The 19,159-nt window shown below is 35.7% G+C and overlaps 1 protein-coding gene across 9 annotated transcripts in view; it reads left to right on the top strand.

Annotated features, from left to right (window-relative positions):
- Positions 1-19,159, top strand: part of Lcorl (ligand dependent nuclear receptor corepressor like) — a 144,971-nt gene that overhangs the window by 106,668 nt on the left and 19,144 nt on the right. For 4 of the 9 annotated variants that reach the window (XM_029545455.1, XM_029545452.1, XM_029545457.1 and 1 more), the window contains one exon: positions 6,902-13,707. The exons of 2 other annotated variants lie outside the window; for them this stretch is intronic. In XM_029545455.1, coding sequence (XP_029401315.1) covers positions 6,902-11,684 — 4,783 coding nt within the window. In that variant the 3' untranslated portion in view covers positions 11,685-13,707. Of the gene's footprint in view, positions 1-92; positions 4,261-6,901; positions 13,708-19,159 lie in introns of those variants that run through there. 3 more of the 9 variants (XM_029545454.1, XM_021211076.2, XM_029545459.1) reach the window with 3 other exon arrangements.

The raw sequence follows: 19,159 nt of genomic DNA, 5'->3' as shown, positions 1-19,159 counted from the left end.
GGAGTATAATAAAGGAGTGGACCCTCCCCTTCCATAGCTGTGTGAGAGTCTCTCATACATCAGTTTACCATCGTTTCATTCCATCCATCCAGGAGACTACACAGAAACAGAGAGGACTATGTGGAAAGAAGTGCTGAGTTTGCAGATGGTTTGCTCTCAAAAGCTTTGAAAGACATTCAGTCTGGAGCACTGGACATAAATAAAGCAGGCATACTTTATGGCATACCTCAAAAAACTTTACTTCTCCACTTAGAAGCCTTACCAGCAGGGAAGCCTGCATCTTTTAAAAACAAAACTCGAGATTTCAATGATAGTTACTCATATAAAGAAAGTAAAGAAACTTGTGCTGTGCTGCAAAAAGTAGCCTTGTGGGCAAGAGCTCAAACAGAGCGCACAGAAAAAAGTAAACTCAACCTACTTGAAACCTCAGAATTCAAATTCCCAACAGCTTCCAGTTACCTCCATCAGTTAACTGTACAGAAAATGGTTACTCAGTTTAAAGAAAAAAACGAAAGCCTTCAGTATGATACTTCAAATCCTCCTGTACAGTTAAAAATTCCTCAGCTACGAGTAAATTCAGTTTCAAAATCACAACCTGATGGTTCTGGTCTGCTGGATGTCATGTGTCAAGTTTCCAAAACCTCTTCAGTCCTTGAAGGATCAGCTCTCCAAAAACTGAAAAATATACTCCCTAAACAGAACAAAGTAGAATGTTCTGGGCCTGTAACTCACTCAAGTGTTGACTCTTACTTTCTACATGGGGACCTCTCTCCTTTGTGTCTTAATTCTAAAAATGGAACAGTTGATGGAACCTCTGAGAACACTGAAGATGGACTGGACCGGAAAGATAATAAGCAGCCCAGGAAAAAACGTGGCCGCTATCGACAATATGATCATGAAATAATGGAAGAGGCCATTGCAATGGTAATGAGTGGAAAAATGAGTGTTTCCAAAGCACAAGGAATCTATGGGGTACCTCACAGCACTTTAGAATACAAGGTAAAGGAAAGATCTGGAACACTGAAGACTCCTCCGAAGAAGAAACTACGATTACCAGACACTGGGTTATATATGACAGATTCAGGGACTGGCAGCTGCAGAAACAGCAGCAAGCCTGTGTAGATTACTGTTAGAGAACATGTGCGAGACTGTGTGTGTGTGTGTGTGTGTGTGTGTGTGTGCACGCACGCGCGTGCACAGGAATGTATGTGTACAGGGGTATGTGAGTCTTTGTGTGTGTGTATTTACATACACATGTGGAAATTACAAATGCTCACTCTGACAGGAGACATGAAATTTTACAGTTCAAAAACCACTTACATGCCTTTTGAAAAAGTTTTATTCAGGGTTTTCACTGTGGACAGAATTATAGAGTTGCTTATTAATTCTGATAGTTTGTATTTAATCCTTGTATAAATAGGTGAAAAAAGATTCAGGTTTTCTTTAGTAGTCAATAGCATAAAATGTGGGAAAACAAGTAATTGTCAAGTGAAACATTTTTTTTATTGGTGAAAAGATTCTAGCCATTCAGTTGAACCATCTTATAATGCAAATATGATATTAATAGTTTGTGAACACTTTTATGTAACATACCTACAATGATTGTGAGTATGTCAAAGAACCAATCAAAGTTAAATAGTTACCTCTGTACCAAGAGTAACTAATAGATACAGTATTAATACACTACAGTGCATTCTTTGAAATACAAAATGCACTAAAGTGCATCCGCCAGGATAGAAGAGAAAACCTTAAAGGATATGTATAGTAAAATTTAATATTTATCATTTAATTGTTGAGTTAGCAGGAAGTTGGGGTTATTAAGTATATAATTTAAATTTTAAAAAAGCTGACATAGTTAATTAACCCCAGAAGCTATAGAATCCTTTAATATAAGATGGAATACTAAAAACAAAAAGTAATTTAAATTTAATTATTAAAGTAACTTAATTTCGTTTTTCATTTGAAAAATAAGCTAATGTGTAAGGTTAGAAAAGAAAGTTGGAATGCAACTTAGAGCATGTTTATAATGTGCACAGAACAAGCTTGAGAATGGTCATTTTGGTTAAATGTGCTGGTTAGTTGATGTTATGACTACTTTAAGGATTGTGACACACTCCTACTGAAAAACCTCAGTGTAACTTTAATATATTTGCTGCTGTGACATTTCAAAACATTTTCAGTTTATCAAGATGAATTACAGATTTCATTTTGGTGGGTGATACATTATCATTTTGCTAATAACCAAACTTGCAGTTTGTTCAGGGTCTTGAATAGATTTACAGATATTTAACACTGACGCTGTTTTGAACTTTCAGTAATGTAAACTCTTTACTACTTGGATATTTAGAAGCTGGGCAGTGCATTTTAACTTTTACTAGACTCATATGAAACCGGTAATTTTTATAAAACAGTTTTAAAAATATGGGTCAGAGTATTCATGTGGGTTTATGAAGTATGCAGTTTTGGTAGTAAAATGTAATAAAGCATGTACCTCCATGTAAGGAAAGGAGATTTGCTTTATAGATGAGAGTCCTCCCCTATCCCCTTTCTCTATTAGAATTCAGGTTCTGGTCATGTTCCTAAGCCACTTTTTATAAGTCCAAAAGGAATTCTTACAGCTGAATTTAAATATAAGTGCACCTTGTCAAATACTTGTGTTGCTACACTTGTGTTTGTGTGTGTTTAATAATCACATGAACATGTGATTGTTCAGCTACTAAACTTTAAAACTGCTTGCATGTATTTAAAGAAACTGAAGAATGAGAAAATATATGACCAGGTAATCGCTTGGTCTCTGAGATCTGTACTGAACATTTTCAGCTGTTAACATTACCTGCATACTAGGATATGAATCCTCTTGATCATTTTCTTCCCCCAAGAAAATATACTTAATAGATTACAAGAAAGCATTTGTCAGGGTCATCTTTCTTTTTAAAGAATTAAGCCATATTTTGTGAGGACCGGAACATGGATTATTTATTATATTTCCCCCTCCTCCCATTGAAAAACAAAGTTAAAAAGTAAACGCTTCAAAAACAGTTTTCTTGACCTCTTTATACAGAACTTTACTTGCAAAACTTTGGGAGCTCGAATGCATTACATAATATTTATATTGTATTGAGCTTTTTTATTCCTCACACTATATTTACATTAATAAATTGATTGAGAAGTTTATAGTAAAGGGAAACTTACAGAACACTTTTATATCATTTAAAAGATGACCTGACCAAAAACTTTACAGGATTCATAAATCAGGGATCATTTTGCTATTGACTTCACAGTGATCAGTAGTTTTATAGGTAATATTAAAGTTAATTTGCAGCATTTTAGTACTTATTATTTATTTTTGGTCAAATAGTAAATTAAAATATTTTTTGATAGTTTATAGGTAATGATCCACCCATAACTTTTAAAAGAAACATAACGTTTGTATTACTGAGTTGACTTTTTAATTATACAAACTAGGAAAGGCAGGGAAGTTTATGGGTTACCCTCTCCCCACTGGTTCTATTAAAATGTGCTTTATGTTAAACTTTCAAAATCCTTTAAAAATTTAGTTACCAGTTACTACTTAATTGACAGTTTCTGAAAAATCCTATTTCAGCTGACTTTTAATGAATATGAAAGCAACCCTTATGCGCTTTCAACTTATTTGAATGTTCCTCAAGTATTTTATATTTAAACTAAAAAAAAAAAAAGAAGGAAAAGAAAAAAACAGTGCCTCTGTTTTTAGAAAACTACTGCTCAGTAAAGTTGTTTAAACCATTTCTGATAGCTGATGACAATTTTATATTAAACTGTATACTGACTTTAGTGAAACTGATTTCTTTTTTAGTTGTTTACAGTGCAGATACTTGTGGGTTTTTTTTTTTAATTGCAGTATTTTCATTGTCGCAGTAATTTAGTAAAACTCTGTGGCTGCCTTGATTTTGACAGATTTTGTTAATATAAACTGATTGTTAGGCAATTAGTTATATTTATGCATAAATCAATTGCACTATAATTCATGAATTATTTATTACAATATTTTCTAATGAATTCATGTATCTGTCTTGTGTTGTACATGTACTGTAATTTTGTTCCTATTTTGTGTTGTTATATATCTAAATCTGATTGTATGAATTTTAATTGTTCAGTTAACGTGTTTCTAGGTTGTAATTTGTAGTAAAGCACTTCAATGCTTTTGCACTTAAATTTACAACACTGTCGGTGTGTGGTTAATTTACTCATTCAGTAAAAGAAAAGTAAAGTAAAACTTGACTATACTGAATTCTTTGATTCCTTGTGAGGAGTTTTTTGTTTGGTTGGTTGGGTTTTTTTTTGTTTTTTTGTTCTTTTTGGTTTTTTGATTTTGGTTTTGGTTTTGGTTTTGCTTTGGTTTGGTTTGGTTTTAAATAGTATTAGAATTTGACTTTTCCAAACAAATATTCCACAACAAAATTCTATCAAAAAGGGATCATAGAAACAAAAATGAGATGTTTGAGTTTATAAATAAACAGGAAGAATTAGAAAGAATTGATCTAAAGAAAAACCATTAGAGCCAGGTAGACTAAGACGGCCTTTAGTGTCAGTACTTACGAGGTAGAGGCAGGTAGGTCTCTGTGAGGTCTAGACCAGCTTAGTCTACATAGGGACTTCCAGGCCACCCAAAGCTACACTGGGAGACTGTCTCAAAATTATAGTTTTAGCATCTTTATATAATTACTTGAGAATAAATTGTGAATTGAAGAGTCACACACATGTCTGTTCACTCATGTTGTTCTTTTGAGACTCTATGATAGAAAAAATGAGGAAGAAAAATTTTTTAAATTTTGTAAATAATTTAGTTATCATGCTGTATATAAGGTAGACTCTGATAACCGAAAATCTGATATATTAATCTATTCATATTATTGGGTTAGTATCAGCAACCACTGGTATTTTTTAATTTCCAGTATTAAAACTAGCAAACTGAATAAGAAAAGTTTTCCTTTAAAACAATGGTGTCCTTAGAATGTTAGAAAAGGTAGATAGAAGTCAGTGACATTCATAATTTTATGAGATTAATCAAAGTGAAATTACATGTTTAGATTACTAAACAAGTGATGCTTTTTATCATTTTGACAGGGCTTGCTCATTTTTATATTGAGACTTGCACCCTGGGCTTTGGCCATGCTAATAAGCACACTCTCCCAGCTGTGCAAATCATTTCATTAGCGGGAAAAGGCCTTGGAGCATCTTAGGAACTGCTAAGACAGATTACTAATCTTTGAAATGCAGTATAACATTGTAAAAACTTGTAAGCTCTCCCCTTTATTACTAGTTATAAATATGCTGATCAGTATCATTACTTCAGAGACTGTCTGAAGTATACTCCTCAGGGCATGTTTGCTATGCTTTTGCATATCGAAAGTCATAAATTTGAGTTGCTGGAAAATGATATAATTATCTAATATTTGGTAGCTATCATTTGATATTGCCTTTGCTCTACATTTTTGAAATAACTTTTGACATTGAATCTTGAGTTCCTTACATCATTTTACACCCTACCACTACAAAATTAATTTTAAAAAATATTTACTGAAGAAATTGATACTAGGCTTATACCTTTTGTCTAGTGACAGCACTGGACTTAAAGAGTTTTGTTTATTTTGGTTTATTTTTGCTTTATGTCATTCTTTTTGTCAAATTGTGTGTTAGTCTTACTAAAACATTTGTTAAATCTGATAGTAATTTTTCTCCGTGAAGTTTTTATCACATACTCAGAACTTGCTTTGGTACTTTTATTACTCAGACTGCATAATTGTGTACAACTCAATAAATTATTGTATAGTATCTTGTAGATTCCAATGTCAGGGAACAATATAAAAGTACTGATTTCACTGTTTATTTTTAAAGAAAATCCTTTAATTTTTAATACCATGAACAAACTAACCCTTATTTTTAAAAAGTACATTCTTCTCTTGGATCAGTTTTGTAAGTAATATATCCCAATTCTTACCCTAAATAACATTTTTGCCAACTAGGAACAAATGACAGGCACATGGAATTAGGTGAGGAAGGCTATTCCCACTACAGAGTTTGGTGATGTTTTATTAAAATGGATACTTTTCTGGAACAGAATTCCTTTAATATATTTTATTCTTCTTGCTACTGGTATTGAATTTAAAAATATGAGCTTCTATATTGTTGATTAGCAAACATGGGTTTTAGTTAAAGCTAGATGTGTATTAGCTTCTGTGGTGGGGCATTTTCAGCACGTGAAATTTAGTATTTAGGTAAGTAATACCTTTAGTTTTCCTGTGCTTTTCCATGGTTTTTAAAACCAGCTAAAAGTAGGTTTAATTTTTCAATAGTTTCCTTTTTCTTTTATATTCTTAATAGGTTAAAATGCCTTCAGCTTAATCTCAATAAAACATACTCTCTTATTTATATGGAACCTAAATTTGGTAACTTTCCTCGTGATTATGTAAACTTTTACTACCTAGCAAAGGATTTTAAATAAAAATAAGATTTCACTCCTTATCTTCCTTATTTGAATTAACAAGGACTGATCATATAAAATATGGCTAACTATCCTACTTTACAAAATCTTTTATTTCTTCTGAAGCATTTTTCATTAAAGGTTATTAATAATATTTCCAGGGTTAATATTGCCAATGTGTTGATGTAATAATATGTAATCATCCACTTTTGTATTGAGAAAGCCTTTGCTTTGACTCCTGTGCTTTGTCATAGGAAATTATTTACCAGTGCTTCATTCTGCTTCTGCTAAAAATAACCAAGATGTCCTTGCAGTTCCACCTATAGGAGTCAGGAGTCCAGCAATATCAAAATACATCATTCAGATGCTGTCAAGAATTATAACTCCTTATGATATTTTTTGCTGTAATTCATTTTTTTGTTTGATTTTTATTTTTAGTTCAACTGTTGATGCAAAATCAGAGGAAGCTACTAAAATGGAAAAAGGAAAATCAGCATTAAGCAAAGTTTTGGAATCTTTGTGCATACATCACCATCAACAAGTTTTGGCTATGTTGAAATTTCTAGTCCAAGAGCAGAATGCTGCTTCTCTTTGCTGTTGTAATTCATCATGTGCTATGTCTTCAGAATCTCAAAAGCCCCTAATGGAGGATGGTTTTCATGGTCTGCTCTGTAGCTGTGAATATAGACTGGCAGAAAGAGGGTGTTTACAGAATGAGAGACAAAGCCCTGGTCTAGTGCCTCTGCCAGTCTGTATTAAAGAAATACAGTGTTTGTCTTGTCAAACTGTAACTGTTGAACACATTAACACAGTCATGAATAGAGGAATTGAAAACAGTTCTAATCCACACAGGTGCTGTTGTGGACAGTTAGCAAAGACTCAGACTACAAAACCAGCCTGTCACAGTCCTCCTTTGTCAAGGGAAGTTTGTGATCTTTCAGTCACTCTTCAAAATACCTGTAGATCTCGAAGTCCCTCGCCCCCACCATTATCACCTGTGGAGACTGGAGGATTGGAAAAATGGAAAGACATCGTCTCAGAGCTTTCAGCCGTAGAAAATAACAAACTTGAGGCAAGCACTAACCAGCCTCCATCTCTTACACCAGCAGAGATAAGCACTCACAAATGTGGCCACGACAGCAAAATCCATAAAACTAAGAAGTCTGGTAACACTGATTCTGTGTTCTTGGGGGCCAGTGGTAGTTACACTACAAATCATGAAAAGGGTGAAACAGCTGTAATTTTTCAAGATTTAATGGACCGTATTAATGAAAAATTAAAATCAATAGAAACCACAGATATATCTAACCCCATAAAATTATCTAGTACTGATTGTGATTCAGATAATGATTTTAAACTGGGAGATTTAATAACATCTCTCTTGCACAGTGCAACAGCCAGTGATTATAGTTTTATGGAATTGCTGAGTCAACATGATAAAAAGGTAGAAAATAAAATTATTCAGACAAGGTTTCGAAAACGTCAACAAACGTTACTTGCAATACACAACTCTCCTGATTCACCAGTGATCAGAAGGCAATCTTTACAGATAAAAAGAGAACTTGCCAGTTTTGATGAAAACTTTCTGAGAAGAAGGTACAGTGAAAAAAATTCAAGAAAATTATCATACAGTGATAAGATGCTTTCATCAAACAAAGAATTCCAGCCTTGTCAAGAGCCTTTAAAAAATTCAAAAAGCTTTCAAAATGAAAAGCATGAAGAAATGTTTACACCAAATGATGTAGCACCATCATTTCAGGTACCTCTTGGGAGTTTAGAAACTAACTTGGCTCTTGATCAATTCTCAGAAAATTTTAAAGCAACTTCATTTGAGAAAATGAGCCAAAGAAAATCACAGGAGAGGTCTACAGCTGAGAGACTAACTGTGGAAAATAATAGGGAAAATACAAAACTAGAAAGTACTTCAGCACTTTTGAAAACTGATGCTCCTCTTTTGAGCAGAACTAAACGAAATATTGTGCCTCCAGGGTGGTATTCCATATATGTAACAAACGATTCTGTTTCTAAAAAATTCTTTGAGGGCAAAAGAGTATCTGGCTCTGCACACAGAAAAGATCCAGGAGATCCAACTGAAAGTTTTCAAAATATAGACTTGAATAAAATTGCAATGAATTCGAGTTTGCAAGTTGTTGTGGAGCGTTTAGAAGACACAATAAATATGGCTCAAAGGTCTTGGACTAGTCAAGAACTATCTGAAGGATATAAAGCATCCAAGAAATTGATAGAAACAGGTGATAAAAACCAAAATGCTGGGAGAGATTTGACTTTAAGTACAATGGCTTGTAAAAATCAGGGTTTATCAAAATCTGTGTTGGCATCTAGCAGTAAAAGAAATCACGGTATGTCTGCAATGGATTTGAACAAGACACTTGATAATCCAAAGACATCACCCATTTTAGAGAAAGGTAGCTCAGCATCCAGTGTTGAAAGTTTGCCAACAAAATGTGAAGGTATTGAAAGCTGTGTTTCTAACTATTCTAGTCCTATCAAACTCATGTTTTTATCTGAGGTTAAAAGCAGTGAAGGCATCAAATACACTTTAACTTCAGTCAGCACATCACAGTCAGATGCTGATTTTGATTCTCACAAACATAAAACCCATCAGATGACTGGAAGGAAAAGAGAAACAAAGGACAATACACCAAGCACTAGCTTTGAAGCTGATAGTTCTAATCATCATGTTACTAACCTTCAAAGTGAATTGAACCAATTTAACTGTGTACATGAGGCTACACCATTATCTGCAGAGTTTACTGACAATTTAAACAATGATAAGCCACAAGAAGACCCTAAGGGAAAGTCAAATGGTGCTGTTGACTTACCATATAAAAGAAAACCAGGTAGACCTAAAAAAATTGGTCCCCAAGTTGTGAAGCAGGTTAAACGGCCAATTGGAAGACCACCAAAACCTAAAGCTGGTCAAACAAATGTCAGTGTTTCCCAAAATGAATCTTTTAGCCCTAGAAAGGAAAATCTAGAGTCCTTCATATCAGAAGTCAAAGATGCTTGCAGAAAGAGTATTATTGTCACTGTTGTTTATGGAAGGTCAAGAAGAATCAAGAGATGTGTTTCTGAAGGAAGCATGAACATCAGCAACATCTCACTGAACAGTGATGTCTCTGACTTTTCAGTTAACTCTAGTTGTCTCAGAAATCCTAAAGCTCATGAGTTTGGCTCTGGTGAAAGTCTGAGTGCTGGGTCAAGATTGACAACTCAAAGTGGGGTTTTTGATTCTGACTTTGAATATGTTAGACCTATCAAGAGTAAGTCTATGATACCTCAGACTTCCAAGAACATTATTCGACCAAACCAAAAACCTTTATCAATTGTTAGAAAGCCTGGTAGACCTGCAAAAGTGAAAATTTCTGGTATATCTGTGACTGTTAATAGAATATCACCTCAGGAAAGAGAAGTATGTGTTAGCAGCTGCTTACCTCCTTTAGATCAGGAGATAATGTTAGAGAAAACTTGCCTAGAAAAAAAGCTTGACCAGCAGTGCAGTAATGTGGATAACATCAAGCACACCAATGTTGACATATTTAAGAATGAATCAAATAGTTCTGTTGCTTCTATACCTCCGAAACATTCTATTAGGACTAGAAAACCTTCTTTGCATTTCGTACATTCATTTGCATCTTCTGGCTCACTTACTTACAAAAATGCTCTCCGTCATAAATCATGTAAGCTCCATTTGCATAAATGCAAAAATCCAAAGAAAAAATACAGGCAGTCAGATTTTAGACTAGCTTCCAAAGGTATCCCACGATCTAGATGTTCAAAGAAAGCAAAAAAATATTTGGAAGATAAAAAATTAATGCCTATTTCTGAAGTGTCCTTGGACCCTGTAATTTCATCCAACCCTTTACTAAGGTGGTGGGCTACTTCTGTTTCAAGTGATTCCTTGTTAGAGGAATTAAACAATAGATTTGAACAAATAACAAATGCGTGGGTTCAGGTGAGTAAAGATGAAGCTCAAAATTTTGTTCCTAAAACAGAGTACACTAAAGGTGATCATTGCAAAGCAGCAAGCCCTTTGGAAACTTGCCTTCTAGAACTTGGAGTCTCACCTGTAAAAATGCTTTTTCAGAAAAATTATAATTGGAATGAGCTTCGTACCTGGTTTATGCAAACCACAGAAACACAATCCCTTTCACTCGTTAGAAAAGCGAATGCTCGAAACCCTTTGGAAGTGATAAGCACCAAGGGCCTTAAGCTAGGGGTGAAATGCTGTGGATTCAATGCCAGCCCCTTCAGGAAGCACTTTAAAAAATTTGCAGTCTCTTCTCCCTCAAAACCAGCTGGGAAATTTCATATACTACATAAAATGGTTGGCTCACCACTCTTAAATGTGAAAAGTAATTTAACATTAGCAAGGTTGAAAAGGACTGAGTTTAAGAGTTTGCACTGTGAAAGGTGGAGAAAAGGAGAAAGGCCATACAGCCACAAAACAGTTGATTGGAGCTCAAAAAGAAGGAACTTAAGACTCTTGTGCCAGAATCCATCTTGGACTAACACAGAGGGGCAGACAAATGCAGAGACATCACTCAATGGGAAAGGCACAGTAGGTAACCAGTGGGCCTCACCCCCGGAAACCAGAGTCACCTTTGCTAAAGAGAGGGTGGCAGTAGGTGACTTCAGAACACATGCTAGTTTAGAGAGGAAGTTTAATGGAACAGGGTGTGGCCAGATTGACTCTGAAAAGGAACAAATAATAGAAAGTGTGTCTTCCCATAATTGGAGGTCAAAAACTTTAAAAGACTGTAGAATATTTTTGAGGAAGATCAACTGTCTTGAACACAGAAACACTTTTAAGATAAATACAATAATTTATTCTCCTGAATCTGTTGACAGTGGAGGTAATCAGGCACAACCAGAAGAATCAAAGCGTTTTAGTTTAAGGTCCCATTCTGCAAGGCAAAATTCCTTTAAAAAGCAAAATGAAGAAAGAGAAAATCCTAAAGCAAATAGTCTTACAAGTGATAGATTGACTGAACTCAGCAGTAGTCAGTTAAGTAAGCATGTTAACTTTGACAAGAACCCCGGTAATTCTGAGGCTCTTAGCAAATTAAGCAAAAGAAAAAGACCACCATGGAAGACTACAGAAATGTCAGCAAAAAGGCATAAACGACAGTCTTGCAACAGTGGACAAATGGCAAACTATTGTACAAAATCCCAAGTAGGTAAGTTTTTCTCTCCTTAATTTTAAAGTTTCATTGTAGGTGCCTTGAGTAAAACATAAGCTAGTAGGTAGAAAAGGAACAGCTAACTTGGTTCTAATTTATTTCTAAAATACTTGAACAACTTAATTTCTTGGCACCTAGTATGAAACTCCTGAAATTAGGTACTGCTAGATGTAGTGCACTTAACCACAAAGCTTCGGCATTCAAACACAAGCAAATACATTTAGAAGACACATAAAGAACATTGTGAAAACAGGCTGTGAATGTGTTTGGCAGGTGACTGTGAACAGCTAATTAAAAATTTACTACTGCAGGCTAATACTAATACTGGCTTAGTCTCAAAAATACCAACTATGAGACCATACAGAAAACAGCTAAAGTCTCATTGAGAGACTGTAACATTGTAATCCTAAGGTGTAAATCTCCCTCATTAAGCTGTTACTCTATTTGATACTGTTTTGAGAACATACTGTAAGACTGCTTATTTAGAATGATCAGCAAGTATAAGTGGACTTTTATGAATTAGAGCTCACTTGTGCAGATATAAAGAGGAGGATTCCTTTATGGAGCTGAGCAAGTCACTGTTAGGGTCATTTTAGATTGAGAATGGAATCAGAAATTAAGAGATGTAGCTTATTAAGATACACTGACATAGCTTCGGTACTGATGAATGTAGTGATAATATGAGCATAGTAGTTGCCTGAATAGCCATTTTTCATCTACTTATTTGGTAGGTACTAAACAGTGCAGGATATTAGATAAGAGACTTTACAGATTCCATCTTCACCATGAAAGAATGCCAATTTATATATTTAGAAGAATTTTTATGGCTCGTGTTCATTTTTACAGTTGTATAACTTAGAGAAATCTTTAGGGACTTAGGGAAGTATTAGTATCTTACTAGAGTCAATATCAGGTCTCATTAAAATATTAAACACAATAATTAAGTTGAAAAGTTTTGTATAAGCTTTATGTGTACCCCCACCTCCAGGCCAGTTAAAATTATTCAATTTTAACGTGCATACTCCAGTACTCTGTAACATATAATGATAAAAATTTCAAATATCTGGCATGAAAAATGCTTAAAGGAGGTCAAAGTAGACTCTCCATTACAAAAGTAAAGTAAATGGGAACTATAAAGAATAACTTATTTGTAATCCTCAAGAAGGCTAAAAGTAGTATTATAACAGATGCTTCATCAGGAACTTACCTAATAGCAAATTGTTAAGCTTATAATTTACCTAAAATATGTGTACAAGTTTCATGAAGAATAAAATATAGTTTCATTTTACTTCTGTTTCATTTTCATCTCATGCTGTTACAGACTTTTCAAAAGTAATTTGCATTAATTCATTTTACAACAGAACCGTATTTTATCCTTGCAGCTTCTTACCCATTGTATTTTCCTAACAATCAAACACAATCTCAACTTTAATATTATTCTTCACCCTGTCAAATGTAAGATTCCTAAAATAGGAAGGTGACAGATATTTAAATATTACTTTTGCAAATTGATTTTAAAATCCTTTGTGGGTATTTTAAAAATTAGCAACATAAAAAGAATCGTTTTTCACCTTTTCCATTTTAAAATTTGCTAGTGCTGTTTGCTGTTCTGCTTGAAGTTTATTCATCTTTACTGATAACTTTCCTTCTTTATTTTTAACATTTTTAAATCAATGAGATTATTATTTTCAGTTATTTTTATAACAATATTTGTTATGTTTATGTGATTTTTAAATGTTTCTTATAGTGTTGTTGTGTTTTTTTTCTCTCATTATCTTTGATAGTCCATGCTTCTTTTTGCCTTTTTGGAAGTAACTCTAAAGCTCATCATTAGTTTTATATGTGTTTTTGTTTTTCATAAATAATTAGTGACTAAAGATGTAAGACTGTTAACTACAGGACTTCTCTAGACAAATTCTGAGGACAGTGTATATTATAAATTTTGGAATATTTCTATTTGTGGAAAATAATTGTTTCTATACTGAATGTCTTGCCTGTGTACATACTAACTGTCCAAATGTGATTTAATACATAAGATCTCACTGCATTTGCTACATTCTCTGTTAAATGTAGACATGGGAAGAAGGCAAATGCAGTTCTATACTATTGTATTTCTCCTTTTGAAGGAATGGCTACAGTATGTTCTCCATGTGGAAAGTCTAGGAAGTTCCAATTCATCAAAGTGAGAAAATATGTACACATTCATATAAAGTTATTATTATTATTATTATTATTGTAAGCATGATACTTCATGTTTCAGTGATTAATGCCACAGGTTTTACTCTTAGGAAGCATAGAAAAGTAATAATACTGAATGCTGAGTAATATGACAGAAAGAAAATACCTGAAGGAACATGAAGGAGGGACATGGAATTTCAGATTTATCCAATACTGTTGCTTATATAGTGAGAATTATAAGAATCTCAAATACTAGAAGGTAACAAATGGTGGGAGAGGTTCAAGTAGAACAAATTTCGTGCAGAAAGTGGAGGCAATAAAGCTGGCTCATTTGGAACATTGAGTAATTTCTCAGAGCTAAGGTACAAAATAGAGACTCTGCAGTGATCAGTCAGGTATAAAATCTCAGAAGACAGAATCACTGGGAAGGCACTGCTCAGATGCTGAGGCAACATCAGTTAATCATGGGGGAGGGGGGTTCTAAGCCTAACAAGAAAGTAGGAAAGAAATTTTACAGAAATCTATGGAATAAAATCACATCTTTTTTTTTTTTTTTTTTTCTCTTCTCTCATATAGTACATCCCAACAGCAGTTTCCCCTCTCCTGACTCCTCCCAGTCTCCTCCCACCTCCTCTCTTTCAAAGATCCACTCCTGCACTTCCCTTCACAAAGGAAAAAAAAAAAAAAAAAAAACATGCCAGACTCCCAGAGACATCAAGCAAACACAGCATAAGTTACAATAAGACCAGGCACAAACACTCATATCAAGGCTGGACAAGGGAACCCAGTAAGAGGGAAAAGGTTCCAAACTCGGGCAAGAAAGTCAACAGCAGCTCCCACTCCCACTGTTAGGAGTCCCACAGGAACACCAAGCTACAGGACCATACCCAATGCAGAGGACCTAGATCAGACCCATAAAGTCAGGGTCTTAATAGAATACAGGAATGAAGGGAAACATCCAGAAATTTGCCTTGAGTATCAAGAACATTGCAAGGGGTTTGGTTTTAGCTTTAAAGGTTTAGATGAAATTAGTATGATTTCTTAAAAGATGTCAAAGAAGCCAGTGGATAACGTGAGTCCTGTACAGAGATGAGGCTTGAACTGAGACAGGTTTGGCAAATCAGAAAAGTAACTAAAGTAGGAGCGATTCCTCAGTGTAAGATTGCAGGGTCCTAGGATTCTAGAGTCACCCCAGGATGCAAGAAATAGGTGTGCATGAAGCGAGACTGATAAACGTAATCAAAGGATGAGAAAAGCAGGCAGAGACTGGAAGAAAATCCCTTAAGAAAGCAGTGTTCAGTCAGTCATGATGAGCATTGAGGTGGCTCCAGTAAATGCAGCAGGAGGTCATCCTCATGCTCAGGGAGGGAACACCTGTGTGGAGGAATAGTCGGAAAAGCCAACTTCAGTGCCAGATGCAAAGTGGTCAAAGAGGAAGTGAAAAAAACTGCAAAAGAAAAACAAAAAAAAAGTAGCTGTGAGTGGTCAGGAGTTAGAAAGGCGGGCTGCATCTGCTTAAAGTGAGCTTTAAAAATGTCCAAATGTCAAAGCCTGGGAGAAGGAAAAAGACTGAGGGGATAAAATGTGAGGGAAGTCCTGAGACTGGTTATTGAGTATGGATCTTTGGGGCTAGGGGGGTGGCAGGAGGTTAGAACTTGTTCTTGACCAGAAGTTCCTGTTTCTCTTAAAACCATGTGGGAGAAATAATGTGTCAGAGTATAAGCGGGGGGTGGGGGAGATATTGAAATAGTCAAGTTCATATTTTTTATGAATCAAGATGTAATCTGGGTCTAGGAAATGACTTAGTAAAGTATTTACTATGTAAGCATGAGGACATGAATTTGTAGACCCAGACTCCATGTTAAGTCTGGCGTTAAGAAGACAGAGAAGGGTGAATGACGAGCTCACTGGACTCCTGTCAGTCTAGCCAGATTATGAGTTCCAGTTTCAGTGAGAGACACTGGCTCAGAAAATAAGGTGGAAAACTGTTAGAGGAAGGTACCCAGTGTTGACCTCTACCGCCACGTGCATGTGCACAAGCATGTACACTCACCCACATGCATATACTACACGAACATGTCCATAACACACATTCACAGATGATGCACTCTACAGTGTGGTAGAAATAGGAAACACAAGGTTTGAAGAGCTCCAGATCTACAGAACTAAATAATGGTGTATTTTATCTCAGAGTACCTGTCAGAGTGTACATGGGTTCATCATGTGTGTAAATGAGGAGGCTAAAGAGATCAGTCCAGTTTGAACAACGTCCTGTGGACTATAGGGAACTGTATGATCAAACTGACTTGCTGCTACTCTCTTCTAAAAGTATAAAATAGACGTGAGAGTTGGATAAGGAGCATTTGAGGAGATGTAGTTGACATGTATAATACAGTGTTCAAGCTTGAACACCGGGCCAAGGACATGATAGGCACACTACCACTGAGCTAGTGCCCCAGCTTTAACATGGGGAGTGTGAAGGGTGTGCTAAGGATTGTCAAGTAATATTGGCCCAAATAAACTGTAATTACCAAACAATAGTCATACAGACATTTGTTAATGTCCATGTTTCTCAAGTCCAGAGCAAACATGCCTGTTCCTAATTGGTAAATATCTGGGTGTACATATGCTGACTTTGGATATATGTGAGGAACTTGGTAAGACTATACCTCCTGTGGACTCGATAATAATGTAGACTCATTTAACTCATCCTAATACGTTAATTTTCTTCTATAAATAATCAAGAATTTGGATTGTCACATAACTTTCAAAATATTCAATTTGTCAGTTTCTATTTTGTCTTCTGTTCTGAGAAAGTGTCTGAAATGTTCCATGTATTTTGGCCTCTGAATGCTGCTTTTTACAAAAATCTATCACTCCTGTGTGATTTTGAAATGATCTACCCTTTGCGCTACCTGAGGCTGGGGCTGAAACTGTAACCCACCCTCTCTCATCCCCTTAGAACATTCATTCACTTTGATGATTGAACACAAGATTTTCTGTCAGATTCATGGGACTGAGGTACATCATTACAGGGTAGTATTAGACACTATTATAGTTTATATTATTCACCATCATAATTGTCACTTAATGGAAAAAATGCAGAGTGGATTATTGTAACTTTATTTTGGTGGAGGCATATCCCTACATGGCTTAGTCATGTAAGCTGCACTTTCTATACAAGCATCCACACGTGAATTCCAAGGAACATCAGCTGCAATGACAGACACTCTCATGTCCAAGGTACTCTCCACCAAATGTGACTGAAGTGGACTGTTTCTTCTCAGTGTGGTACATTGCAGTTCCTCAACTTTCTCTGTCACTTTTTCTATCTATACTTGAAAACACTCCTTTATAGAGTTTTCTGATAAGAGTTTCAGAAAAGAATGTGACTGTAAAGATAAGTTATGTGCTGTATTTAGACCTATTCTGCATAAAATAAAGTCCAAATGACAAGGGCTTTGTAACATGCCACAGTAAAGGAATGCTGTGACAAATACCATTAGGAGCAAGATAATCATATTCTAGTACCTGATTTTGCCTTTTAGATGTTAGCTCAGATGACTCTACTATTGCATTTTTGATAGGTTATAGCTAGAAAACATAAATTTATGGCTAGTTAAATAAAAGATCAAAGTGATTTTTATTCATTCCCAATTCTGCAGCTACATTTTCCAACAACAGTTGCTTTAGCTCTGTGATTGTGTCCCAAGAGCAGTGTGCATCCTTATCCACCCACATGGTGCTGGGGCGCTGTGGACACCAGGTTTTCCATTTTATAGATCTGTATTCTCTCCCCTCAGATTGTTAGCAATGTTTTTCTAGCTGAGGTAAATTCAAAGGTCATCCTCCTCTTTGATTGCCAGCTGCTGACATCTGTTCACAGCTAATTTCATTGCTTACATCTGCCACATATGATCTTGTTGTCTCATGCCTCAAGTAATCTCTGCCTTTTGTATTTCTTCTCTCTCTCTCTCTCTCTCTCTCTCTCTCTCTCTCTCTCTCTCTCTCTCTCTCTCTCTCTCTCTCTCTCTCTCTCTCTCTGTTTTAATTTAACTTTCTTGAGACAGACATTCTGCATTACACAGGCTAAGTTGAAATCCTGCTCGTGAAGTGGCTGTTGTTCAAAACATGGTGGTCATCGAACCACTCCATGTTTGTTTCTTCACTTAAGAATTCAGTATTTGGACTGTAGACATGGCTCAACAGTAAAATGCACTGGCTGCTCTTCCATAGCACCCACAATTCCCAGAACACACATGAAAGCTTGCAACCAGCTCTAACTCCATTCCCAGGGGATCTGGCACACTCGTCTGCCCTCTGCTGGCACTGCATTCATGTGGTGCACAGACATGCATTCAGGCAGACACCCATACAAATAAAATAACTAAAACCCCCTCCAAAGAGAGGAGAGAGGGGGGCCCTGGGGAGAGGAAGGAAAAGAAAGAAGGAAGGAAGGAAACCCAAATTCAAAAGGGGGGGGGTTTCCTGGTGCTTCCCTTGCAAGTGTGCTCAATAGCTTATCTTTTTCTACACTGATCTAAGAGTAATAACAGAAAAAAACAAAGAACTCAGAGCTCTTTGTCCAGCTCCCCTACTTCCTCGTTCTTTCCCTTACATTTCTAGACCATAAACAGTTTTCTTCACTCTTCCTCTGAGCATCCTGGTATCACAACACTAAATGTGATGCAGTTACCTCTTAATGCTTTACACACACACACACACACACACACACACACATACACAAAATACATAGTAGGTGTCCAAGTGATTTTTTTAACCCTCCCTCCATTTTTTTGTTTATATCAGTTTAATTTTCTGCCAAACATTGGCGTCCCCCTAGTTCTAGGCAACACTGGGAAGTTCATTGTTTATGTTGTTTCTCTAGTATAAGAATGTAGAAAATTTTGGCTGTGGAAAACTGAGGATGAGCCCAGGCTGGGCTATATAGCAACTCAAGACCCAGTCTCATAAACAAGTTTGTCTTCTATAATAAAAGATTTATTTATTTGCTTTTATTTATATGAGTACACTGTAGCTGTCTTCAAACACACCAGAAGAGGGCATCATATCCCATTACAGATGGTTGTGAACCACCATGTGGTTGCTGGGAACTGAACTCAGGACCTCTGGAAGAGCTCTTAATCTCTGAGCCATTTCTCCAGCCCCAGCTAGCCAATATAATAAATGCATGGGAAACAACAGGAGGTGAAACCATATGCAATTTCTACTTTTTGTTTTGTTTTGTTTTGTTTTGTTTTGTTTTGTTTTTCGAGACAGGGTTTCTCTGTGTAGCTCTGGCTGTCCTGGAACT

The sequence above is a fragment of the Mus pahari genome, chromosome 13, assembly GCF_900095145.1.
Source record: "Mus pahari chromosome 13, PAHARI_EIJ_v1.1, whole genome shotgun sequence".
In the NCBI taxonomy this organism is placed as follows: domain Eukaryota; kingdom Metazoa; phylum Chordata; class Mammalia; order Rodentia; family Muridae; genus Mus; species Mus pahari.
Note: the sequence above shows the minus strand (reverse complement) of the source record. Positions and strands in the feature narration are given on the sequence as shown.